The sequence below is a fragment of the Drosophila navojoa genome, chromosome 5 (genome assembly GCF_054131105.1).
Source record: "Drosophila navojoa isolate 15081-1374.11 chromosome 5, UAZ_NAV_1.0, whole genome shotgun sequence".
Lineage (NCBI taxonomy): Eukaryota > Metazoa > Arthropoda > Insecta > Diptera > Drosophilidae > Drosophila > Drosophila navojoa.
Window position 1 is genome coordinate 14,088,950 of NC_142893.1, and position 27,675 is coordinate 14,116,624.

Sequence of the window (27,675 nt, forward strand, 5' to 3'; positions counted from 1 at the left end):
AATACTATCGCCCAGTCAAGTTGAGTAAATAATAAGAATTGCAGCGATCGAAAAGTTTTCACTCGCAGTGTTGTTTAAGTGTGCCATAAAGTTAGCCGTGAAAGTTAAGTGCGCTCTTACAACTCGCAACTCGCAACTCGGCCGGAATCTGCGGCAGTTGCCGTAACACGTTGCCGCAACTCCAAACTTTTGGCTCTGGCCCGGCTCGGTCCGCTCCCAGACAGCTAAGCAGTTAGACTTTTAGTTGCAACTGCTGTCAGAATATTTGCAACATTTTCCACTTTTTGACAACTGAATTTAGTTAACGCAACGTAACGGTCTCGTGCGCGTCGCGGAAGCGGAAGTGAACTTGCCGCAACACAACTGAACTTGCTGTGAATTGTTCTTTTTTTTTCGCATCTCCCTCTCTCTCTCTCTCACTTTTGCGGATTGCAGTCGCGGACACACACACACACACACACGCGGACAGAGAGGACGGCTGAGTGTGTGATGTGAATGGTAAGTGCAAGTGCTTTATGCCATGGGTAACACAACAATTTTCCAAGCGATTCTCCACATTTGTTTTACGCTCTTTATGAATTATATATTTGCTGCTCCTGCTGCGACTGCTACTCCTGCTACTCCTGCTCCTGCTACTGTTGCTCCCACGCGCTGCAATTCCAACTTTGTTCGTACTGCGGTTAACAAGTTTTGTCAGCGTGTTTGCACAGGTTGCCATTACTATTACCCTTTTCTCCTATTTTATTTTTTATTTTCTTTGTCATTTCGTCTGCTTTGTCTTTGTCTAAGCTTTGATTGCTGTTTTTGTGCGGTCTGTGCACACGGCTCAACCGCAAAATTCTGAGTTATTGCAGCAAACATAAATTGAAGAAATGCTGTGGTCACGTTTGGAATGCAGCTGGGCTTCTGTTTTCTGTTTGCTTTTGCCATTTTTCATATTTTTAATTGCCTGCTCCGACTTGCAGAGAATTTCATAAGGTCCCACATAACTGGAGTACAATTAGCCTGAATTTTCATTAGGTTTTTCCTTTGTTATCCGAAACTCGAATTTCGAATCATTTCACTTCTGGGCTCAAACATGCCAATAGATTCTTGTGGTTGCTGTATAATAAAAACATTGGTTTTATTTTAGAATTTTGTTCGTGATTTAGTTATTTTTTATTTTTTTTAATTAATTAATTTGCCTATAGTGAGATTTAATAGACTACTAATTGATGTGCATTTATGTATTTTAAGCTCAAACAGTAAGATATATAAATAAAACAGTAATAATTGGGCAAGAAATATATTTTAAATACAAAACAAAAACTATAAATTTAAAAATTACATTCAATTTAATTCAATATACAGATAAATAATATAATATTTTAAGCTAAATTAGTCCGCAGATTCATATGTATATAACAATAATATAATATTTATATTATGAAATATTTTTTGTACTTTTCTGCCAATATTAAGCTTTATATTAATAATGGTTAATTTAGTTATAAATATTTACGTAATTTATAGATTACATTATATAATAAAAATAACAAAATATGAATTAATTTTTATTTAATAATATTATTATTATTTTATTTAATTGTTTTCAAGTCATTTTAGTTTATGAGTTTAAAGTGCACATAAAAAATATAACCACACAAATTTTTGTCTTTAATATATTTCATTTGAATATATATTTATATTATTAATTTTTTTATTTTATTATGATTTGTTTTAATACATATTTAATACAATTAATTTATTTTGTCAAAACATTTTATATATTATTATAAAATTATATTATTTTTCAGTAGTACATTTTTTTATTTTTTTTCTTAAATCATATTATTTTTTTTTTTTTTTATATTTTTAGAAGTATTTATTATAAATATGTAAAATATATATATGTATTTTTTTTATTCACAAAAAAAAAAATAAAACGTTTTGAAGAAATGAAAACAAAGCAAATATCTAAATAAAAAATCTAGCTCAAAAGTGAATATATTTATAAACTCTACACAATATCTAAAATCCTATCAACTAAAAGCTAAAAGTTCTATATTCCTTTTCAAAGCAATTTTACTAAAATGGTTTTATTTATTTAAAAAAACATCAATTTCGTACTCTGCTGTTTACAAAAAAATAGGGGAACACGCATTTGCTAAAAAATAATAAAAACATAAACCAAGACAATTTATTGACATCAATCGTGTATTTTTAACACTGTTGAAAATGAAATACAAACAAAATGTTTTCTTTTTTTCTCTCTAACATGAAAGGGATTCAAATTGCAGAAGAGAATCAAGCGTTTAGCATATCAAAAGGTGAAAAAGGTGAACAAATTGTGAGCTCTTTGTACCGCATCAAATGAAAAAGTCTAACACATGCGTTCAAACGCTCATGGAAGCACTTCAAGAGCCTCGATTAATTAAAAATCATTTGAGTAAAAAGCGTAAGGCGAGCACTGCCTGAAATTTGCTGGAAAACTTAAAGACGTTCTGCCAATTCTTAGACATTTGCATGTGCCGCGTGTGCTGAGTGTGCTCGAGGCCTCGGATGTCTCCTGTGTGTCCTGTCCCACTCCTGTCTGTGCTCTGTGCGTGTGTCGCGTGTTTTGCTTGTTATATTCGGTCTAATTGTTAGTTTATTGCTGCCTTGTGTGCAAAGTAATGGCCCCAAATGAGCCTGAGCCCAGGCCTCCTTGTCCAGGCATCAGCTCCAGCTCCAGCTCCAGCTCCAGCTGCATATCTAGGGCCACGCATAAACATGCTGCCTGATGGGGCACCACTGGGCGAATACTTGACGCACTCAGGCACGCCTTTTCAGCAATTGAAATGGTCCAGTGAATGGGGTGAATGGCTTGCGTGTCGCATCTATAATTAAGTGAATATACTTGTGTGTGTGTGTGTGTGTGTGTGTGTGTGTGTGGGGCGCATGAACGGACATAAGCAGATATTTTATGCTGCCTGCCTGGCTGGCTGGCTGGCACTCGGTTGAAATATGCCAACAACAAATATTTTGGAAGCGCCAGCCTGCCCAGCTTTGGGTGTGGTCGCAATACCAAAGGACATTGGAAATTTAATGTCCAGCACTGAAACTGATATGCACTACATCCGAAAGCCGACACGTACTATATATATAGTATATAATTACTAAATGGGACTTTGGCCGATAACTGTCAAGTGCTGAGGCTGAGGCTGAGGCAGCTCAAGAGGCTTTTATAGTCCTATCTGGCTCATTATGAAGTCTTCAAGATGTGAGTGAGTAAAGGTTTATGCGTTGCAAAGAGTTGAAAGTTCTTCGCCATAAAACGTTTACGAAGTACGCCACAGAGAGAATGATAGTGAAACTTAAGGCTCGCCAAATATGCATCGAGTCATTAAATATTTAAGTATGCGAAACAAAGCCAGTGCAATTACACAGCAACCGCAGAGAGCTCAGAGTTGCCCTCTAATGAGAGAGGGAGAGAGGGAGATGGAGAGAATGTTCTACTAGTGCTAGTACTACTACTGTGGTTAATTACACAGTCAAATATACGCTCAATGGCAGTGTCTATATGGGTTCGATTGCATTGACTAATTGGCATTTCTAGTTGGGCACACAATTTCCGCCATCAAAGAACATAACAAATGCCTTTTGGGGCCGCCTTCACACATTCACACAGTTCTATGGGTAGGTGTATAAGAAAAGGCCAATTAAATTAAATTGCCTGCCCTGCAGAGAGAGAGAGAGAGAGAAAGAGAGACCTATTGTCCTAATTTATGGATTCATCTAATTACCAATAAAGTATCAAATATATGTATGTTAGTCAATATGTCCTGCATCAATTCATTTCCAGTGTGAACTTGTTCGTTCATAAACTCCTCTTCACTCTTGACTCTTGACTCTCGACTTCGATATTAATATAACAATAGCACTCTGGGAGTGCACTTTCTGAAGTCAAGCGCCTGGGGCATTCCTTTAGTGTTTATGCTGCCTTCTCGACTCATTAAGAGCAGAGTTTAAGCTTGCTCTTTATGCTGCAGAAGGATCTATTAGCGCTCAACCGACTGACTAAAACAGCTGCATAAGCTCGAACATAAACACGCACACACGCACACCCACACTTTCTGCTATGTTCATAAAACTGTATGCTCTCTCTTTCTCTCTCTCTGTCCCTCTCACACACTGGGTCTCTTAAAACAACAATAAATTAGACTAAAACATCCGCTGTGCATGTTTTTAGCTGCGATTTGTTGTCGTGAGCAAAACTCAGACACAGTCAGACACTTGCTCTCTCACTCACTCTTATAGGAGCTATAGTCAGCTCCCTCTCTCTCGCTCTCTCTTGTGCTGTATGGCTCGCATCCTGAGGCGAAACGAAATAATTAATAAACTTGCCGTTAACACAATTTCAACTTTAATACATTTTGCAGTTTCTTGCGGGCCACAAGAATATAATTTATCAGCCCACACGCCCTCTAGTCGGTGGAGCTGTTAAAGCAGCTGCATTGCTTCATAAATATGGCAAAAATCATGGCATCTCGGTGAGGTCAATGATACAATAATGTGTCGCCAGCCAGCCGACACTTGATAAATGTGAGCTTAAGTGATAATTATGAGCAGGGGACAGCTAAGACCGAGCTCAAGATTAAGCCATTAAAATGCTTAATAGTCATGTTCCTAAGTAGTGGACAGCTCAAGGGTTTCTCTGGGGGAATATATAAATATATACGTATGTACATAATTTGTAAATATATATGAATTGAATGTAGTCTTAAATTGTAGCAAAAAGTGAATGAAATATATTACATATAAATGCATTTATTTTTATGAGAGTTTATCTACGAATAAATCCATTATTAATTAATATTAAATTTACAGATATTTTATCAAAAATGTAATACGAAATTATAGAAAAATTTGTATATACAAATTGACAAGACTTAAGTATAAATATATGTATAAAAAAATAATAATAATAATAATAATAATAATAATAATAATAATAATAATAATAATAAAAAATAAAATACAAAAAAAAAGAAAAGAAAATAAAATTATTAAAAATAAATAAAAAATTAAATATAATCAAAACAATTTAAAAAAAAGTAAAAAATAAATTGTTTAATAAATGCCATAAAATTCCATTTTTAGAAAATACATTAATAATAATACAATAATTAAATGATTCATTTACACAATTATTTCCATGTCACATGTGAGGAATAAATTCCATAAAATGAATATTCAAGCAAAATTCTTAATAATAATTGTAATGGGAAACATCATCATAAATCATTGTTATAATTTGGTATTTAGATTTTTATGAATTCGGCTGCTCAACGTATTTGTGGCAATTCACGTTCTCTAATGCCGGCGAGCTTAGCATGGGCTGACTGTGCGTATGCGCAATACTAAATCTTAGTCAAGTGGCAGCAGCAGCAGCGGCGCTGTGATAAATACCTCAACTAAAAACCAAAACGCAAACGAAAACGAAAACGAAAATGCAAACCAAAACGAAATGGCATAATACGCTTACAGAGAGAATAAAGCGGCGATAAATTCACAACAATAACCGAGAGGCTTTTAGCGAGACAGAATATAAAGAAAAGAAAAAAAAAAATAAAAGAAACAAAGAAAAATGACCAAAAAATCAAGAAGAAATACAAATGAAGGCATGAAAGTTATGGGTAGCAATAATTTTCTGGTCTGGTTAGCGGCGGGGATGGCCGCCTAGACGATGACACCAACACCACCACCCGCACCACCAACAGCAACAGCAACCAGTCACCAGCTTAAATAAATAAAATAAATCAAAAATGTAAATCAACACTCGTCTCGCACGCACACAGACACGCGCTCAACTCCATATGTGTGAGCCAGGACAATAATTTGCACACACACGCACACATGAACATGCACATGCATACACATGATACGGTTGTATATCTACTTCGTTCTCACTCCTTCAGGGTCTCTCATTAAATTCGTCTGTGTTCGTTGACTTTGTTATTGCCAGTGGTTAGTTATTTGGTTTTGTGTGTAATATAAAATCACGACAAAGCATTCATTCAAGTGTTTTGGATTTCTGCCATCCATATTAAATTATGCCCCGCCAGCACACAACACACACTCACACACACACACACTCGCACACTCACTACACACCCACAATACACAAAAGGTTCTAACGAAGCATTTATTTTATTTTGGTCATCCTCACATTCGATTCGATTCGCATCGCTTCTCTTGCTCTTTTTGCGCCTCTGCGACTCCACATATATCTGCCAAGTGTTTTATTGGCCTCTCCCCGGGGACACTAAACAATAATTCATCAATATTAAATGCATGACTCTTGAAAAAAAAAAAAAAAACAAAATTAATTGTATCACACAATTGTGCTCAGGCCAAAGTTCGTTGCGAGAGACAATAAAACAAATAATGACCATCAAATTTTCGGACAGAGGGAGGTAGATGGAAGCCCTGAAGTTTTATTTAAAATTAACAAGAAATTTAAAACATTTGTATACGAGGCATTCATATAATGCGACTCTTGTAAATGTTTTCATTTTCATATCTAAATGTTTTTTTTTTTTTTTTTTTTAACAATAACTACAAATTAATATATTAATCTTTACATTTTAAATCCACTTTAATTAAGAGTTTATGTTAAAAACATAAATCTAAAATAGTAATATGAATAAATAACAAATCTGTTTAAATACTTTATCCTCTATATTTTACTTTTAACATGAGCGGCGCTTAAATATATTAAATCAAAATAGTATAGTTCTTGTGGCTGACCTCTATGTCCTTCATTAATTAATCCTTTATATGGCCGTGTTGCATATCTGCAACATACGAAAAAATCGCTTTTTCATGTACATCTGAAGCATAAGCATTTTATATATAATTTATAGTTACAATTTAATTTTTTATATTTATGTTTTACTTTTCTTTATACATAGCAATAATACAGACTTTTTTTTTTTTTTTTTTTTTTTTTTTTTTTTTTTTAAATTTTAATCAGTTTAATTTTCTTTTACTTCAGAATTCTTAAGACAATATTTGATAGTAAATTATATAAATTGTTTAAAAAATTAAATTTCACTCTCAAATTTTAGCATATTTTTTTTTATTTAAAATAAATATACCTGAAGCCGTTTGTTGCTCTGGATTTAAACTAAATTGTTATTTAACATAAATTGTCTGTAAAAATTTAATAAATTAATTAATATTTATAAAAAAAATATAATAAAAAATTGAATATACATATAATTATTTCTTTATTTAAATTTGGCTTGAAATATTTTCCATATATCAAAAATATGTAATAAGTCAATGAATACATATCCGGAGCTAATATTTCCATTGCCTTTTCGCTCAATTGAAGCTGCATATGAAATACATAAACAAATTGAAGCTCTAAGCTGCAGCAAATTGTAAGCAAATCCCATTCTACATTCACACTCGCAATTAGATTTAATTGAAACTTAATTGGTATTTATATGCATATTTGGTTTTTCTAGTCGCACCTCTCATCTCTTGCTCCCCAGCTCCCCAGCTCCTGAGCTGTTGGCTAGAAAGGGACAATATTTATTGGTTTTGAAGTGCTTCGCTTTCCAGTGATTTCACTTTTCTTTTGTGGTTAGCCCGAAGCATTATTTGTGGTTTTCATTTTGCTCTGCTGCATTCTAAAAGTTGTCATTGCTTGTTCGCTCACGCTCTGTAATTAAAGCTGTATGCAGTAGGGCAAGCTCTGCATATATATAAAGTCCATTTGATATATATATTTATCAAAGAATGGTTTGCTTGCAGGCGCCGCATACAGCGAAGGCCCTGCAGGCATTTCAATTAGGACGCATTCGTTGAGCAACTTCATTTCCTTTGGCTGCACGGCTTTGCGCTGTCTGGACGAGGACAACTCGAATCAGTAGGGCCTTTGACTGAATGGTTGAGGATGCTCTTGTTCTTTTTTTTTTTTTTTTGCATTTCTTTTTTCTCGCAACTCCAACACTTGATGTAATTTTGTTCATTTGAATTTTCGGCCCCGGCCGCGTCAGACACCTCTTCATTCATTTGGCCCCAAAAGCTGAGTGGGACGACAGCGCGCCGTTACCTTTGTCCAGGTACCGCCCCTCCACCTGTCTACCGTTAGTCCAGCTGTCCGCCCTTGTTCCGGCAAGTGGACATTTGCCTGCGTTGGCATTTATATTCTTCTTCTTCTTCGCAGTCGTCGTCGTCTTTTTCTCATCTCATCTGGGTGATACCTTTTCTTACAGCTGTTTATAATTCCGGCTGAAATCTACTTCATTTTATCAGCGTCTTCACGGCATCTTGCATTTTTGAAATGAATTCAGCTTCAGCCACTTTTTTATTTTTTTTTTTATTTTTTGCTGCCATCTGTAATTCCATTTCGTATTCGCATTGGCCAAACTCTTTGCCCGCCTGCGACCTCTGTCAGCTGCTCGTCATTCAATTTGACGCCACATTTATTCACCTTTTCTCGTTTTTCACTTGTTGTTTGTGGGTTGATCTTTTAATTTTTTTTTAAATATTTTTTACAATTTTTTTTTAACATTTATTCGCATTTTAATTAGTTTGTGTGCGTCGTATACGCTATGTGAATTGCGTATACGCAGCGTATTGCAGAACTTTTGGCAGTGCTAATGCCGTCTCGTCTCCTGGGCGCTCGCATCAGCATATATACATATCCACCAATAAGCTAGGTCGCCAGCTCTCTGTAACTGGCCGCTTGATATCTCTGGGGCAATTAACGCTCGCACTTGGGCGGATGTGTGTGTTGCAGCCCATTGGACCAGAAAAACAGAAGAACTGAAGCGCTGAAGAAGAAGAAGTGGAGCCACGCAAATCGCTGGCTCTGGCCGAACAAAGTTCGAGCCAATGCCAACTATTTGGGCCGCACTTAAAATTTTTGCGTAACGAAAGCTCCCCCGGGGCTTCACACAATTATCCATCATTCAAAATAGCTCGACCCTCGTTTATTCCCTGAACGAAATGTCACGCTTTCCGCCTTTTGAATGCCGCTTTTCTCCTACCTCTCTCACTGCCTCCACCCATTCCTGTCCCCGGCTTGCCCAGTGTCTTTTGTGCCCTTTTGTGTGTAGCTTCCGCTGGGTGGCCATTCCATTGTTTTGACTTCCGCCTGGCGGTCGACTGCCTGATGATGCGCTGTTGATGATGCCCATCCGTGTTGCGCTCTGCCCCGCTCGATGGCTCCACGCCCAGTTACAAACAATAATAAACGCCTGGCTCGGTTGCATCTTGTTTGCTTGCCTGCCATTCATAGATCTCTCTCCATCTCCCTCTCTCTCTCTCTCTCTCTCTCTCTCTATCTATCACTATCTGGATCTGTGTCAGCATATAGATTTAGTGCTCCATTACAGTGGACATTTGGGAGACCGCTAGCCCAGCCGAGCGTCAAACTCTTCGGCTGACACTTTATTTGCTTAGCGCACTAGTTAAATTGGGCAGACAAATGTTTAAGTACTCCCTGGCCCCGCCCACTTAGCCAGAGCAAGCACAAGCACAAGCAGTTCCTGTGTTGACCAGAGTTGGTTCCACTTTTATGCATAGTTTATCCTCCTGCTGGCTCCCTTTCCCCCTTCTCCTGCTGCTTTTTATACCCTGAACCCATTGAAAATGGGAAATCAGGGTATAATGGTTTTGTTAAAATGTATGTAACAGGCAGAAGGAGGCGTGGCAGACCCCACAAAGTATATATATTCTTGATCAGGGCGACGAGCTGAGTCGATTTAGCCCTGTCCGTCTGTCTGTCCGTCCGTCCGTCCGTCCGTCCGTCCGTCCGTCCGTCCGTCCGTCCGTCCGTCTGTCCGTATGTTTGAACGCGTCGATTTCAGAAGATACGAGAGCTAGAGACTTCAACTTTTTTTTAAAATGTCCGTATATATCACGCGGATATCGAGTTTATCACTAAAAAACGATAACTCATTCCGATACTTTTTTATCGATAAAAAACCTTATCGAATATCACTTAAATAATTATATCTCCTACATCTTTCAAGCTAGAGTCTCCAAATTTAAAATGTATATTAAGACGCATGTCATACAATTTCGGTTTTTGTTAAAATTTACCCCCCACCCCCAAATCCACCCCCTCACCCTAATCTTTGTAAAAGTCGTATATCAAATACTAGAGACTTGTGCTTCGGTATACACATACATTTAAACAATATGAATACGTTCTGAAAGTTTCATTACGATCGTACGTCTAGAAATTAAATTATTCAACAAATAAGTTCTCTTAATATTGCCAACACTGCAGCGCAACCCAAGCGCAATCGCCTGTATATGTGAGTGTGTGTATATGCGTGTGTTTGTTTGTATGCGTGTGTGTGCGTGTGTTTGTTTGTATGCGTGTGTGTGTGTGTGTGCGTGTGTGTTTGCTAATTATTTTTGAAATATCAGTTGCTTGTAGGGTTCAGGGGATCTCGTAGTCGAGCAGTCTCGACTAGAGCTTTCTTACTTGTTTTAGTTTGTGTCGCTTTTGCGCTTCGGCTAACTTTCCGTCCATTGGCTGCAGTTAAAGTTGTAATTTTTTTGGGGTTTCCGGTCCGTTGGGGCTTTTCAGCTGACATGTGTTGATCCGGCCACCCCAAGGACTCTGCAAATGGAGGTCACCCACTGGCAGCGCTTGTTTGCTCAATAAACATTTAGTTAAGTTGCAAAAAGTGTGGGGAAACAAATGCCTGGTCAAAAGCAAATGTTAAGTTTTTCATTTCAATGAAATATTCATGGAAAGTATAAGCTTTTGAAAATAAATATATCAAATAGTTAAGCTGTTTGGGGCAAACAGTTTATGATTATATGAAAATATATATATATATTAAATATGTATATAAATTTGGGTTTTTTCAATATTTATATTACATTTTTATATCTATAATAAATCTTAAAATTAATTTACTATATAAATATACATTTATATATTTTCTTAATATTATTAAATTAATAATATATTATTATTATTTTTTTTTTTTTAATTTCCTTACTGCCTTTAAAACGTGCTGAAGATACATATTTAACTTTTAATATATATTTTCTTCTTTTTTATTACTATATATATATTTTTTCTCTATTTATAATTATTATTAATGTAAAAAATAATAAAAATTATGTAATACTTTTTATAATACATTTATTCATTTTCATATATTTTTCATTCATTTCATTTTTCATTTTCATTCATTTTTATATATTTTTTTTTAAAATTTATTTGTTTATTTACTTTTTAAATATTTATATAAAAATTATTATAAAATTTCTTAGAAATTATTTAAAAATAAATATTAATAAATATGCATTCACAAATTATGGCTTAGCATATTAAACAGTTGTGGTATATAAACACTACAAATTGTACTTTTACAGGACATTTCATAGTCGCTGCTACCCTACATATTTGTTGTATTTGCAATGAAATTGTTTATTGCGTACATATTCGGGCAAATGTTAAATATTTAAGCACATGCATAAGAAAATATTTTGGCATTGCCTTTTCCTGTCCCACAGTGTGTGTGAGTGTGCATGTGTTTGTGTGTGTGTGTGGGCAGACAGAACTAATTTTTTGGAATCATAAGTCATGTTGGCAGGCGCTGAATGTGCCCCAGACACATTTCAAGGCGATTTTCCGGCTTGGCTGTTTGTTATTTGCAGTTTGCAAATCTTTTTGGCCTGCAGCAAATGCCGCCATTTGCATTTCTATCATTTGCACTCGACCAAGCAGAGCGAGAGAGAGAGAGAGAGAGTGTGTGTGTGTGTGTGTGTATGCTGTGATTTCCCCTACAACTATGAGCAACTATTTGGCACACTGCTTGCATTATTTGTGCATTTTCTATTCGAATGCAACAAAAAATTGGCAAACGAAGTTGTCGACAGGCATCTAAGTGAATTTGTTGGTTGCTCGAGCTGGAAAGAAATGGCAATACTATATACTGAATATATGTACATATATAGGCAGCCAGACACGCTGACCATGCACTTGGCACAGCACCAAGACCAGCAGGAGTAGCAGCAGCAGGAGTAGCACCAGCTTTCTATGGACTTTCATTTGCGCTCTTCCAGCTGGGATTTGGGACTCGCATTGATTGCTACATGGCCTATTATACTTAAGTGCTTATCATAATTTGTGTAGCGCTCTCCTTCCGGCTTCATGGAGCACTGACGGGACCCTCGAATAATTTATTTCCTAGCGACTCGAACGCATAAGTCGCCTTAGCGACGATTCCCCAGAGCTGGACGGGCCAAATGGATTTTCTAGTGCCAGCATTGACGGAACAGCCGGAACAGTCGTTCAAGTCTCAATGGCAAGTAGAGCCAAGACAGAGAACGAAAAGAAAAGAGAAGCAAAGCTAAGGAAAGGAAAATGGGAAATGGGAAATATATTCCATATGCATGCTTGATGCTTGTTGCCATCATTATTTGTCTTAACTTTTGCTTACAAATACTTTAAGTTTTATTTGTTGACATTCGACAGGGAGTCTTGCCCTTGTCAAGGCAAAAGCCAATTTGAGCCTTGTTGCCGTTAGCCTTCAGCCTGCAGCCTTCAGCCTTTTGTCAATTCAGTGCTTTTCCCTTTGTACTTGTTATGATTACTCGACAAAAGTGCGAGAGTTTTATGGCAAACTGAATAATAAAACTGATGAAAATTTTGAATTTTATATGAACTCACATATATGAGAACTTTCCGAGCGAAGAGTTTTGTGCAGTGATGGCAATGGGAAGGAATAAAAGGCAGAGGGACGGTGTGGTCGGGCCCTTTAAAGTTGAAATTTGTGTTCGACGTATCTATCTAGTCGAGCACTCCCGCTTTAAGCATTCTAATGGCACGAATACTCTATGAAATTAAATTTTATTTATAATACAGGGTATCACACAGTCTTGCTATTTTTTTTTTGTAAATTTCCTTTTTACTCCTATTACAAAGCTGTTGATTGGAAATGAAAGATTTAATTACCGCAAGGGGAAATGATTTATTGATTGAAGCTGTGCGTTTATACGAAAAAAAATTGGCAATAAAATGCACGAAAAAATTGTATAAAAATGTGTGTATTTAATATGCAACACTTTGATATATAATATATGAAAAAACAAATAATTTCTTTAAGTTTGACAAACAAAAAAAATTCTACACGTATAAGTTAACATTCTGGTACAGCCGATAAAATATTTAATGGAATTAAATGAAATACGAACTAGAGTTAAAGCTGAATTTAAGGAGACTAAAGCCAATATTTATGGCTACCTCTACCTCTATGTATATGTGCCTTTGTGTGTGTGTGTGTGTTTTTTATATGAATATTTAACATTTAAAATATGCAATGCATAAAACGTGCATTGAACTCTCTGCTGTCTCCTGATCTCTCTGTCAAACAGAATCAATTCGGACTTTTATTGCAGCACTCAAAAAATATGCAAAGGCTGCGAAATGCACAACAACAACAAACAGCAAACAACACAATGTGAGGTTTGGGGTCAGAAGGTTGTCTTGCTTGTATTTTGTTTACTGTTTTGTGCCATAAGTGCTTTTCAAGCTAACTAAATAATCGATGATGCTTCTCTTTCGTCTGACAGTGGCCCAAGTTTTCGGGACATTTTTGTTGATTGTGAATTTTTTGTTGGCGTTGCCAAGAAGCAAGGCACAAGTCACAAACATCTCTTGGAGACAACGGCGCCCAGAAACCCAGCCGAAAATTTCCATCGCCTTCTGATGGGGGCAGCTGGAGCACATGGGCAGTGCATAGAGCAAGCAGCTAACAGCTGTATTGACACGATAAACAAAATTGATATTTCTTTTCAGCGGGGCAATAACACTGTAAATTGTAAATGTAAATTACATTGATAAGGAATTGTATGACAGATTTCCAAAGGTTGCCAAGAGCAGGAGAGCTGCTTATTCTTCTCTTTTATAATAAGAACATAAAGTTGCGTAATTAATTTAGATTAAATATATTGAATGAAATGAGCATATAAATTAATTTAGTTTGAGCATTTTCTCTTAAATTTATCATAAATTGAAATTTACAAAATATTCATACATGTATGGCTATGTTTTAATCATTCTATAATGCTCGACTGATTTATTGTTATGCTAATGTCAGATCTCATTAACCAGCTTCGCTGCTTCCTCATATTGCCAGAGTATGTTATTAACAGCATTGCCCGCTGTTAATAGCATAACTTCTATTCCAAGTGTAGGCAAGTTCTTAGTTGTTTTCAACATTCTTGCTTCTTACTCACACTAATACAATGCACTGTCTATGATTTCTTAATAAAGGAAATGCGCCTGCTCTTTATATAATTTGTAATCTCTCATAAAATTCTGGCTGCTGCTCTTAAGATGAAGTCTTGTTCACAAAGCTGACTGCTGGACTCAGAAACAAGCTTAATCATTACTAACTTAGTAATAAATGTGTATATATGTATGTATGCCATGCATATATGCCCTTAAAATAATCATTAAATTAATAACCATAAGCTATAAACAATGTTCATCATCTTCAACAAAACAATTATTGCTAAATTAATTTCTTAAAATTAGGTATACTGCTAATAAAGAGTAGTTTGCTTAATAATATATGTATAATGTATTTAATAATAATATAAATTGCTTAATTAGTCACCACACACATAAGACGAGGCTCACCACCACTGCACGTCCATCGATGCAGAGCTCAGGCAGCCGACTGAAACTTTACTCCAGCAGGCTAGCCTTTATATAGCTCGAGCCACCCACTCGAACTCGAACTCGAACTAGTACCCAACTCTTGAACTCTTGCAAGTCATGACTGATGCTCAACGTTCATAGCTCTTGTGCTCGATCAGTCTTGATCTCTGAGAGCATTCGTTCTTATTTTAATACAGACAAATAGCGCTGAACATTTAGAGACTCACTTTAGCTACTCTTCTTCTAATTTACTGGTAAACTCCCTACAATTTACTCTTTATATATGTACATATTTATCAATTGACTGAAATCTATCTCCATGTCAATATCTACATATATCATCTTTTATATTTTCAATAATCCCTTTTTAATTTTCCAATATGTGATTCAGCAATCCAGCAATATAATCAAGTTATACATCTAAATATTCATACATATTAAATTGCCTCAATTTCTAGACGAATTTAAGCCATTCAGACATTGGCTTCTCTCTCTTGTTGTTGTCGAAAAGCAGAAAAAATCGCCTGTAATGCGGGCGGTCAGCCGATCGGGCACATAAAACGCATAAAATTAAATAAAAATCGTATAAAAAATCCTTTTAAGCACGCAACGTTTCTCGCCAACTTTCCCAGCCTCTTACACACCCTTCGCTCGCTCTCTCACTCTGAGGCTGCCCCTCACTCTGTGTCTATCTTTCTTGCTGTCGCCCGTAAAGGCTTTTGGGACTTTCGTCGATGCAGCAGCTCAATAAAAAGCAAAGAAAAAAGAGAAGAGAAGAAAAACCGCAAATTTGCTCAAGATTTTCCAGACCACACGTTGTGGCCAATGCCTCCGCTTACGCCCGTACCCTTCTCCGTCTTGGGCAATGTCTTGGATTTTTGTTTGTTTCTGCTGCTGCTGTTGTTGTTGTTGCTGCTGTTTCGGTATGTTGTTTTCAAGCAATGTCTGCTTTAGTTTAACTTTGGAATATTATCGTTCGTAACCTTTTTTTGTGAGCTTGACAGACGTAAAGCGGATTATACTTAAGAGATTTCTCCTTACTTATTTTCCCTTATTTTCTTTATGCTTTCTTCATTCATTCGGTGCGGTTTTCTTTTTCATTTTTTGCTCCCGTTTTGCAGCCACATCAATTTATGAAATTGCTTATAAACACACAAAAAGCTATTAAACCTATTTAAATGAGAGCTATTTTCGTTAAATCTGCTCTCTGATCCGCTGAAATATTTACAATCCAAAATTATACAAAATTGAATTTAACATGAAATTCATAAATAAATGCAATTTATATCGTTTTATTGCTGATTTGCAGCAATATTCAATGCAATTTACGCTGCCTCAACGGGTTCTATTCGATTTCTCTCCCCACTCGCTCTCACTCTCTCTCTTACCTACGTAAATTCCATTAGTCTGAAAATTCTTGATAAACTCGATGTCGGTGCTGACGGCTTCCTAGCGTGTTGCAACTTTGCATCCGCTGCCTTTCTTCTCGCATCAGAAAAAACCGCGCCCAAGCATCGCAAGTTTGCTGCGTCAAGTCGGCTTCCGGCCGTTGAAATTTGATTTATTTTCGCTCGAATTGTTTATTTTCTGCCTGCGAGTTAGAGTCGAGCTCTTGACTCGATTGAGCTGTGAGCATTTGCATAGCGCGGGGCTTATGAAAATGTCCTTAAAGGACTCGCTCTGCCGATATGTGTGTTCGATGGCCGCGCTTCGGCCTTTAACTACACTCGAGGCCTGCTGGCATCGGGCGTACGGGGCGGTTGCGCAATTTTTGCACATTTATCTTCATTTCGCGCATTGTTTTCTTTCGCATTTGTTCATCGAGCTTTTACGCTGCCCTTTTTACGCGCTTTCCGTTAATGTGTCCTGCGGTTGTTTACGATTTCATGCCACCTTTTGCCAGCACGCCCACCGCCCCTTGCTGATGTCCCTGTCATCCACATGCTATACGGTCTCTGATCTGATTTCCGTTTCCGCTCACACACACGCACACGCACACAGTTTTGGCAAGTGCTTAATGCCTCCCGCTGTCTTTTGCCGAGTGTCGCCTGCTGAACACAGTATATTGTAGTTTTTGTTCCGGAGTGGAGAGAAGAGTATAAACAAGACTAAGAAATACCCTAGATTAATTATAGATAAATAGAAAAATTTAGAATTAATTTATAAAATTTATTAATGTTAAAGAAAAGTATTTTTTTTAATTTTTTTTTTTTCGTATTCCATTGAAATATATTATATAATTTTTGACACTACTCTCGCTGGACCTCATATACCCACTGCTTTCGGCTTTCCTTTTTTTTAGGCTTTTTATGCTACACGTGTGTGTGTGTGTGTGTGTGTGTGTGGGGCCATTTAAATGTGAGCATAAAGCATGAAGCGTTCAGCAGGAGGCTTTGCGGCACTTATTTTCAATTTAAGAAATGCAAATATACACATAAGCAGATTATGCTGATGAGCGCCAGCTTAGTTATGCCAAATGCATGCGCTTATGTGCGAGCGGTGTAAACAATTTAATTTCCTGTTCCCATTCAAATGCCAGTTTTTTTTTTTCGCTCGAGTCGAAATTACAAATAACTGCCGAATGACGATCAAACAGAAATTCTACATCAGTAATTTGCTAATATTTGAAGTTGACTTTTACCTCTGGGGGACTTGCTTTGGTAATCTACAATACAAGCGAATTCCATTGCCTACTTATGGGGGCTAAAGTTTAAACAGCTGTCAAAGTCAATGGCAAACTTGGCCGTCTGCATTTGCTGTTTGTTATTGTCAGGTTTTTGCTGCTGCCTGTTTTTTTGCTCATATTGATAAATAATTCATAAATTGGGCGTGTGAGGGAGACAGATGGAGAGAAGGAGTGGATGGCAGCATACACATACAGTTACATGTGTCCTCAATGCTATGCCGTATTGAACCAAATATAAACGCATTAAAATAAATCCGCAAAATTCTGTCACACACACGTACACACTCGCACACACACACACACGCACAGCTTGTCAACGCCATACAAGCCACAGGGACAGAGAAACAGGCGACATGCGACCGCATTTCAAATTAGCACACACCAAAAGGATTTCTCTCTTTATATATATATATATATATATTTTTTTTTTTTATCCCGAACACACGCTTACTCACACATTATATATACATGTATTTCGTATTTAAAGCCACCAAAAAAAAATTTATATAAAAAAGCCGCCACAAGGCGCATAAATACAAATATGTATAATGCAATATAATAAACGTCAGAAGCAGTCCACAAAAAAAAAAAAAAAAAAAAAAAAAGAAAGAAAGAAGCAAAAGAGAAGAGCAGAGAAGAAAACAAGAAAACACCCATCCAACTGTGCATTGAAGGGTAAAATCTTAACCAGGCCAACATGCACACACCCACACGCACACAGAGACACACGCACACACCCACACACACACACAGACACCGCTGATGGCTGGATGCTGCGTTATCGTGGTGATAACCCTTTTTAACTTTTTGGCTTACACTTCGTGGCGAGCGTTGCCAAAACTGAAGTGTGCACAAATACATGCACGCATACACAACCAGAAACACACACACACAGATACACACACATATTTGTATACCAGCAGTTTGCATACTTGGTGCGAGTTGAAGAAGCTAAGCAACTTTAATCCCATTTAGCCAACACAACACTGTCAGTCAAAGTGATAGACAAACACACACACACACCCACGCACACACATATGTACATGCATATTTACTATTATATTTAGCTAAACTGCCAAAAAGAGCGCATCGAATTTTACAAGTTTTCATTAAAAAGTTCGCAGAGCCCATTAAAGAATATTTAAGTCTCTAGGCAAATAGATTTAAGCTGTTGGCAGCAACAGCATTATATTTATAGTTGATTTTAATTATTGATAAACTGATATACTTTGAAAATACCAAAGAAACTATGCATATTAACATAGTGTCAGTCAACTTGACTTCTTTGAAAAGACAATCAGAATTTAATATGAAAAACCTTTGTGAAATTCTTAAAAATATAAGAGAAGAAGCAGAAATTCGGCTATAGATAAATATGCGGCAATCATAAATACTATATACTATAATAAATATAAAAAGCTAAGAATTATTATTATTATTATTATTATTACTATTTTTTTAAAATATTTTTTATACAATTTTAGATTTAAATCATAATTTATCATAATTAAATCAATTTAGATTTAAATCATAATTAATGATAATAAATAATAATAAATAATAATATAATAATAATAACGATAATAAATAATAAGCAGACATTATTACTTTTTTATTTAGTTATTTATTATTTTATTGTTATAATTAAAGCTACATGCTCATAATAAAATATATACAAAATATACCATATCTTAAATATCTATAAATATATAAATATAAATAAATAAATATAAAGTTACCATCATTTTAACAGCTAGAAATTATGAGTAAAAATTACATTTTTTATAATCCCCATAACAGAAAACTCTCAAAAAAAAAAAAATAAAATAAACATTTAAAGTTAATTCATTAAATCAAATACCTTTTTATATGCAGTATATTTTCGAAAAATAAATTTATGTACATATATGCGTTTCATATATTCAGCTTTCGCATATATTAACATCAATAATGATCCCTGTAATTAACCAACTACAGGGCATTGTTATGACAACCATTTTGGGGCTTAGCTATTATGTTTTGGGCTCATAAATGATAGCCTAATTAGAGTGGCACAAAACTTTGCTAAGAGGATATTGCAAATTGTTAAAGCTTCAACTAATTTTCAGTTTTAACAGAGAATGAGTTGAAAAACATATTAAATAACAAAAGCAACCTGAAGCCCAAAACAGACAATTTAAGCTGTTGAACAGCAACACGTTTTAGGGGTTGGTCTCACCCCCGACGGGCTGCGGCCGCATCAATGAACCCAAAAACAAAAGCTGATGTTCATTAATTCGATGCTGAATGGAGGCGGCAGTTGGGGCCATAAGGAATACGAGGGATTTTATGCATATAGATAGAGACCTAATGAAGCTAATCATAACTAATTTCCTCGGCCCTTTGCTATCCTAGAACAAGCAGAAAAGAAGTCCCCCATATGAAGGAAATTTCAATCAACAGAATTTTAAGCTATTCGAAAATACCACAAAATTAATAAATATATATATTTTTTTTAATTAATAATTTACTATAAATATATTAAAAATATTTTTATTTATAATATATCACAAAATTAATTATTATATATTTTTTAAAATTATTAATTTACTATAAATATATTAAAAATATTTATATATATAATATATCAATATTATTGTTTATTAATTAATTAATTAATTTTATTTTATTTTTAAATTAATAAAAAATATATATTTAATGGAGTCCAGTTCCTTCTCGTATACACACGCATATATTATGTAGTTCCCAATGAACTGTCATGGCAGGTAGGCTACTACTCCACAATCATTCGCTCGAAATATGCTCCAGAAAGCATCTCGATTGTGACAGATACTCGATAAAAATACAAACAATACACATTAATACTAATAATCCGAAGGAAATTCACACTCGCCACTTGCACGCTTGTTCGTGGTATTCAATCCAAAAGTAGTTCACAATGCCCATTCCCACGATGGACAAGGCCTGTTTGGCGCCGCCGGGCCACGTTAGGTTCTTAGACAATCGTCGGGAAGTGCCAGGGAAACGCAAGATATTTCCGGTAGTGGTGACGGCGAAACGCTTCGAGGCCATTATGGGCAGGTCTCGCATGGATAAAAAGCATGCAGCTGCGGCACAGAAGGAGGAGGATGAGCGCTATATGAAGTACCTGCAGGAGGGCAGCGACTGGCTCTGTAAGCACTTTACAAACGTTGGGGCCCAGTCGCTGGATGAGGAGAAGCAAGCGAAACTTGACCAGGAGCTGAGGGAGGGCGAGATCAGGGCGAAGCAAGTGAAGATGGAGGACGATCTGAACCGCAAAAAGCGCATAATAAGAGCCAACCGGATTTTGGAGGACCTGAAGGCGGGCCAGCGGGCATTGCACCACGCCGTGGTCGAGAGTCAGGTGGTGCATGAGCGGCAGTACAACGAGGCCGTCAATCGCGAGATCGCCGAGGATGCCAGGCGAGAAATAGCCAGGCAGGACGCGATCTGCCCGGAGACCCTAATTCCCTTCAGCACCATCACGGAGGAGGAGGTGAAAGCTGAGGAGGCCGCGCGGGCGATTCGAGTGCGGGAGGAGTTCCTCAAGGATCTGGCGGAGAGACGTGAAAGGAAATTGGCCCAAGAGGAGCAGGAGCTCTGCGACACGCTGATCGAGCGCGCCCAGTACCAATGCCTGTACGAAAAGGAGAAGAAGGAGCAGGCCGAGCGGAAGGCGAAGAAGCGCGAGTTCTGCCGGCGTGCCTATCGAGATGCGCTGAAGGAGAAAGCCAGGATCCGAGAATGTAAGCAAATAGCTCTCAGCTGGCTCCAGGTTAGCTTCTTTAACCACTGCCCTCTCCCCACCGCTAGACGAGCGCATTCGCGAACAGATCAACGATCGGGTCATTTGCGTCGATGTGACCCGGCGCCGCAATCTGGACAAGCGCTACAACGTGGAGTATAAGAAAGCAATAGCGGCGAAGATCAAGGAGCGGGCAAAAGTGGCCCAAGAGCTCGGCGAGATGATGAGGGAGAACGAGTGCAGGGAGAAGGCATACCAGACGGAACTGGTCGATCGCTACCAGGCCGAGGTCGAAATGGACGAGGGACGGCGTCAGTGCGAGAAGGACGAGCTCGCCCGCCAGCGTCGCGCCTACGAGCGTGAGGACCGCCTCCAGGCCGAGGCACGGCGTCAGCGCGAGGCGCAGATCCATCGCTTCGAGGTCGCTGAGCGCTTCAAGAACATGGAGACGAACAGACGATTCTACGCGAGCGAGAAACGAAAGCGGGATCAGGCCACGGCCAATCTGCGGAAGGTGCTCTTTGGGCAGCGGGACGAGTTCCTGGCGCGTCGCATGGCGGAGAAAATGCGTGTGTCGTCGTGCCAGGCGGATCCGTACATCAAGGACGACGTGATATTCTTCGACGATGCGGCCAAGGCCGTTGTGGAGGCCTACGAGGAGGGAAAGATCATGTATCCGATGGCCAAGGCTGCTGAGATTTATCGCCGTCAGAACCAGATCGGCCACGTGCCCGAGGGCCGGATGGTGGGCCGGAGCAAGCTGCGTGACTATTGCTGGCCCGGCTACCACTCCAAGGCGGACCTCGCCTACAAAAACTACGAGGCACGCGAGCAATGCCGCCAGGAGCTGGACACGGAGCGCCAGAAGATCCTCGACAATTGCATTACAATCACAAAGCTGGCGTCCAAGGAGCGACCGTACCAGAAATGCGAAATGGAATGCCCCCAGAAGTGCTTCCAGTATCGCGGCATGCCCGCAATTCAGAGCATGGACTCCTTCGACTCGCCGAGCAATTTCATGTGCGAGGAGGAGCCCGTGACTCAGGGTGGCCCCTGTCCAGCCAATATTGAGGTGATGACGAGCTGCGACGAGAAGGAGGCGCAAACCAGACCCAAAAACTTCAACAATCCGCCGCCCGTCTGTGTGGCGAGAGTGCCCTCAGTGCAGTCGGCTGACCAAAAGACTCTATCGCGCCTCGCCTCCGAGTACAAGCCGCCGCCCGAGCCTGACTGCAAAGACGCCAAGCAGAAGGCTCCGCTGCGCAAGAGAGTTTGGCGCTAATACGATTTCCACGATTGCGACACATACGAAGATTAACTAGAGTGCTACTGATCATGTCTATGATCATGATTAGGCTCATGATTATGATTGTATAGCTTGACTTATACATACATACATACATATATCACAATTTCCAATCGATCAACGCGATTGCCAATAGCTTTGCATATTTCTATATTTCTATGTATGTGTATGTATGTATATGTATATGTGTATATATATGTATGTGGATACGTAGATACATATGTATGAGTATGTATATATACAAATGTATATGTACATATGTGCATATGCATATCTATGTATATGTGCGCATCTATGCATTGTAAGTGAATGAAATAAAGGATATAGATAGGAGATAAGTTCAAGGAGTTTTTATTTGACTGCTGCAAAATATAATATAAAAAATAATTAAATAAAAATAAATAAATAATAAAAAAACAATCTATTAAGCTCCTTTCTCATGCCTCAATTTATATAATCTTAAACTCTTAAAGGTCTGCAAATGGTTCGATCAACAAGAATTGAATGCAGAAACGAATCTACTAAAAAAAAAAATAAATAAATAAATAAAAATTAAATAACAAAAATATAAACAAGATTTATATACAAAAATCAACTACTTACTTTATAAGTAGCGAATACGTGGTCTAAAAATATTCCTTAAAAAAGAAGAAAAATGTATGAGTTTTCCATTTCATACTTAACCAAGTATGCCTGGCTCCAAACATGAGCTACTACTCTAGCCTACGGGGCTGACTATACATTAAACACACACAATCCAACAAAAAACAGACACTAACAAATACAGACACACGCAACACAATACGTACACGCGCACACTCCGGGGCAAACACTTGGACAACACTTTGCAGTAGATTCGTTAGATAGATTCGTTAGTTAGTAGATAAGAATAGTTAAAAGATAGGAAGAGCTAGAGATACGATAGACTGCAACGATGTCGAGCAGGAGGTTCAATAAGGCGTGCTTGGCGTCGCCCGGGCACACGAGGTACCTGGACAACCGGAAGGTGATACCAACTGTGCTGACGGCCAAGCGGCTGAGCGAGATCATAGCCAGGGCAACCATGCAGAAGAGGCGGGACTTTGTGGCCGCTGAGCAGGAGGAGCAGCGGTACATGCAATATCTCCAAGATGGCAATGAAGCTCTATGCAGGCGATTCAAGAAGATTCACCTGTCCTTGGACGAGGAGAAGCAGGCCAAGCTGGACCAGGAGGTAAAGGATGCGGCCATTCTCGACAAACAGGTGAAGCTGGAGGACGAACAGATGCGCAAGGAGCGCATCTATAGGGCCAATCGCATACTCGAAAACATGAAGCCGGGCCAAGTGGCACTGAAAAGCGCTCGCCTGCAGAGCGAAGTGATCTTCCAGCGGAAATACAACAAGGCCGTCAATCGTCGAATTGCCGAAGAGGCGAAGCAGCAGCAGGAGCTCAACGAGAAGCTGTGCCCGGAGATCTGCATTCCGTACAGCGTGCTCGGTGTAGAGGAGGAGAAGCTGGAGAGGAAGGCAAAGGCGCTCGAGTACGGCCAGGAGCTAGCAAGGGAGGTCGAGGAGCGGCGCCTGCGCAAGCTGGACGAGAAGGAGCAAGAGAACTTCGATGGCATTGTGGAGCGGGCGCAGTACCAGTGCCTGCACGAGCTGGAGAAGAAGGCGGCCAAGGAACGCGCCCAGAAAAGTCGCGAGTTCCGCGTGCGCTCCTATCGAGATGGCCTCAAGGAAAAGGCGGAGGTCGAAAAATGTAAGTTCAGAGTGAGAGAGAGTTAGAGAGAGAGAGAGATAGATATTAAATCCAAATAAAATCTGAAACCTCATCAACCACAGACGCAAACATTTGCGAGGAAATTGGGGATCGAATAGTCTGCGTGGACACTGTGAAGAAGCGTCGTCTCAACACGGATGCGGCCAAGGGCATCAAGCAGCAGATGGCCGAGCGGATCCAGAGGAAGGAGCAGCTCGCGATTGAGCTGTGCCGCCAGCAGCAGGCGCAGAGGCGCCGGGCCGAGGAGCTGGAGCAGCAGGTGGTGGACCGGTTTGAGGAGGATATGCTGGTGGAGCAGGCACGCCGCGAGTGCAGGCTGCAGGAGCTGGCCAAGGAGCGGCGTGCCTACGAGCTGGAGCAGCAGCAGCAGCAGGAGCTGCGACGCAAGCAGGCGGCGGAGATTCGTCGCTTCCAGGTGGCCGAGCGACTCAAGAATAGCCAGGTGAATCAGCGCTTCCAGTGGTGCCAGAAGGCCAAGAAGCACGACGATAGCGTCAAGCTGCGACGCATGCTGTGCGACCAGCAGGACGAGTTCCTGGCACGGCGCCAGGAGGAGCAGGTGCGCTTCTCCTCCTGCCAGGCCGATGCCTATCTGCCCGACGACGTGCAGTTCTTCAGCGATGCGCTCGACTCGATGGAGGCGGCCAAGAAGTCGGGTCGACCCGTTCTGCCCATAGCCCGGGCAGTGGAGACCTATCGACGCGAGAATCAAATCGAGTTGCCCAATACCCGGATGATGGCCCGCAAGAAGATACGCGACTATTGCTGGCCCGGCTACTACTCGAAGGCCGAGCTGGCGTTCAAGAACTACGAGCACCGCAACAAGTGCCTCGACGAGCAGCAGCATGAGCGCAGAGAGATGCTCGAGAAGTCCGCCGAAATCATGAAGATGGCCGCCGAAGAGAAGCCGTACAAGAAGTGCGACAAGGAGACGCCCCTGAAGCTGATCCAGCATCGCGGCCTGCCCGCCCTCGAGAGTGTGGACTCCTTCGACTACGGCAGTAATCTCTGCCTGGCTGATGATGCTCTGCCAGCTCACCTCAATTCCGCAATCAATCTAATCCAATTGGAGTCCAACAGCAACTCTCCGATCAATATGTCCAGATTGAAGCAGCATTCCGGAACTCTGAAATCGCCAAAGAAAGGGGACGAAGTCATTTGCTGCTCACCGGCTAATTCATGCTCAACATCATTAGATAGTAGGATAATCCACAAAACATTGTACTCTTGGCGCTAGGCAATCGACGTAGATTTACTTTCATGAATACTTTTCTGTTTCCACATAGAGCCAGGCACGAGCTCGTTCTCGTTCTGCCAACTGGGCTGACACACTTAGCCAGGTCAGCAGCGGTGAAATTTCTGTCCATTCACAATTTATGCACGAGCTTTGAGAGTGCGTGGCACTGTGAAGCACTTCGTAATACATTCTCACATGAATAACATATTAATAAATCTTCTACTCTGTTAGAATATGAAGAGTTTATTTATAGTCATATGAGAGGAAGATCTATGTAAGATCTAGATATGATGAAGTTATCCGTTTCTTATAATTCGATTCACGAAACTCTTAAGCAATATATTGCTAGGACTTAAATATCTCTATATGTGACTTGCTTAGCTTCATCTCAAATTTAGCTAGGATCGCCAGCACCTTTTAATTGATCTAGCCAATAGTCAATTAAAGGCAAGATCTACATTTTTAGGTAGGTCAAGATATAATTGGAACTACGAGATGATCCTTTTTCCTGCAATACTAAATTCACGAATCTCTTGAACTAAATATCTCTTAAGATTTCATGGAAGGTGTTCTGTAAATCACATCTGACTTGCTTAGCTCAAGTTTAAATAGAGCTACGTTCTCCTGCACATTTCAACTGCACAAGACCATAGCATGATCTCTACATATACCTAAAGTAATTTTCACTTGGCATCACTTCAACAAAGTATTTCCGAGACTATAGCTCGTATCTCTGCTTAACTTTATCTCGACTTCCGCTCTGTTCGCCTGCACTTTTTATATGTATTTTGTTTTATTTCATTTCACTTGGCAACGTTTCGTGATTTTGGTTCAGGCCCCAGCTCATACAAATGTGCGCCTTCTGTGTAAAGAGACAGTTGGCTCCAATCGCGTGTACTCCAGCGACGTGAAAGAAACAAAGCCGTAAGTGAAATACGGCGGGAAGGAAAGATTCAAGTGTTTGCTGCCGTTTTGACTGCTGACGTCGTTGACGGCAATTGCGATGGCGACTGCTCTGGCTGGATGCTCGTGTCATTTTGTGGGAATTGCAAATTAGCGTGGATTGCGCACTTTGCCGAGCCGACAAACGAGGGGGAGGCTGAGGCTGGAGCTGGGGCTGGGGCTGGTGCTGAGGGCATGTCAAGAAATCGGCCAGACAAATACAAACAGGAGCGGCAGATAGTGAGAAAGAGAGAAAGAGAGTGTGGGAGAGAGAGCACTTGTTTGACATCGTGCTATACAGGTGCACGAATGCGTCAGGTGTGGCATTAGCAGCTGTTGACACACATCTCATGGCGGCGTACAACATGTCGTATAAGTATTTTAATTAAGCATCAAGGGGACGCTCAAAAACATTGCCTCAAGTTGTTTTGCGTCGAGTCGCGTTTTAATTAAGATCCACTAAACTAAGACAGCCCCCGCAACGGCGGCCGGGGGCAGAGGGGCAGACAGAACTTGAGATGCGCTGGCAGAACGGAAAGTTTTCATTTAAGCTAAACTCGCAGCACCAAATTTAATTTACTTTGTGCAAAAACTTGCGGCAGCAGCTGCGCCAACACCAGCGCAAAAAAACCAACCCATACAAGCATACACTCTCTGTGTGTGTGTGTGTGTGTGTGTTACACATACGCCCAGTGTGACGGCATGGCAATAACGCTGGCTGTCCTGAAATATCAGTTACCACGCCCACGGCGACAGGTGGCGGCCGCGGCGCGAACAGCGCCAACGACATGCAAAAAGTACAGGACCGTCAGGTCCGACAGTTTCCGTTGCTGCCAAAGCCCTCGCTCGCTCCGTCGAATGGCAAGCATTAAAATGCCTTACAAAAATATAAATACACACACACACACACACGCACATCGAGTGGATTGTTATATTTCACGACTGCCTTAGCCCGCAGTCGCTACACAATTTTATTTATCTGCAAGTACTAAAGAATATGCTCAGCCTGGGAATGCGCCGGGAGCAGCCGCAGAGCGCTGCGCAAATATATGTGCGAATTTATTTTCGTACGCGTTTGCCGAAACAAGCCATAAAAAATAATGCGAATGCTTTGTAAACTGCATGCAAGAGTTGAGCGAGCCCCCAAATAAATTTAAAGGTATATTTGCCGGGCGAATGGATCTATGTTTAGGTATTATTACATTCCCTAATTCCTCATTAGTTATTTATGGCTTTTTATAAATATTTAACTACCGGGATGATCGGTGACTTGATTTTGTGAACAAATATCTATTTTAATCTTT

General features: G+C 39.5%; 3 protein-coding genes across 3 annotated transcripts in view; all 3 read left to right on the top strand.

The window, feature by feature from the left end:
* Positions 1–27,675, top strand: part of LOC108657640 (5-hydroxytryptamine receptor 1A) — a 76,880-nt gene continuing 49,205 nt past the window's right edge. Inside the window, exon 1 of the mRNA XM_089260973.1 lies at positions 1–498. The gene's annotated coding sequence lies outside the window, so the exon portion shown is untranslated. The remainder of the gene's footprint in view (positions 499–27,675) is intronic.
* LOC108655271 (uncharacterized) lies at positions 20,112–22,645 on the top strand. Its single transcript, XM_018107023.3, has 2 exons — positions 20,112–21,127; positions 21,195–22,645. Exons 1-2 carry the CDS (start codon positions 20,299–20,301, stop codon positions 22,406–22,408), a joined length of 2,043 nt encoding a protein of 680 aa, XP_017962512.1. The 5' UTR covers positions 20,112–20,298; the 3' UTR covers positions 22,409–22,645.
* On the top strand, positions 23,116–25,664 carry LOC108652789 (uncharacterized). Its single transcript, XM_018102985.2, has 2 exons — positions 23,116–24,171; positions 24,255–25,664. The coding sequence occupies exons 1-2, from the start codon at positions 23,367–23,369 to the stop codon at positions 25,427–25,429; spliced, it is 1,980 nt and encodes a 659-aa protein (XP_017958474.1). The 5' UTR covers positions 23,116–23,366; the 3' UTR covers positions 25,430–25,664.

Coding starts and splice junctions, on each gene's coding strand:
- LOC108655271 (XM_018107023.3), top strand. CDS start 20,299: ATGCCCATTCCCACGATGGACAAGGCCTGTTTGGCGCCGCCGGGCCAC. Junction 21,128..21,194: donor GAAAGCCAGGATCCGAGAAT/GTAAGCAAATAG, acceptor CCCCACCGCTAG/ACGAGCGCATTCGCGAACAG.
- LOC108652789 (XM_018102985.2), top strand. CDS start 23,367: ATGTCGAGCAGGAGGTTCAATAAGGCGTGCTTGGCGTCGCCCGGGCAC. Junction 24,172..24,254: donor AAAGGCGGAGGTCGAAAAAT/GTAAGTTCAGAG, acceptor CATCAACCACAG/ACGCAAACATTTGCGAGGAA.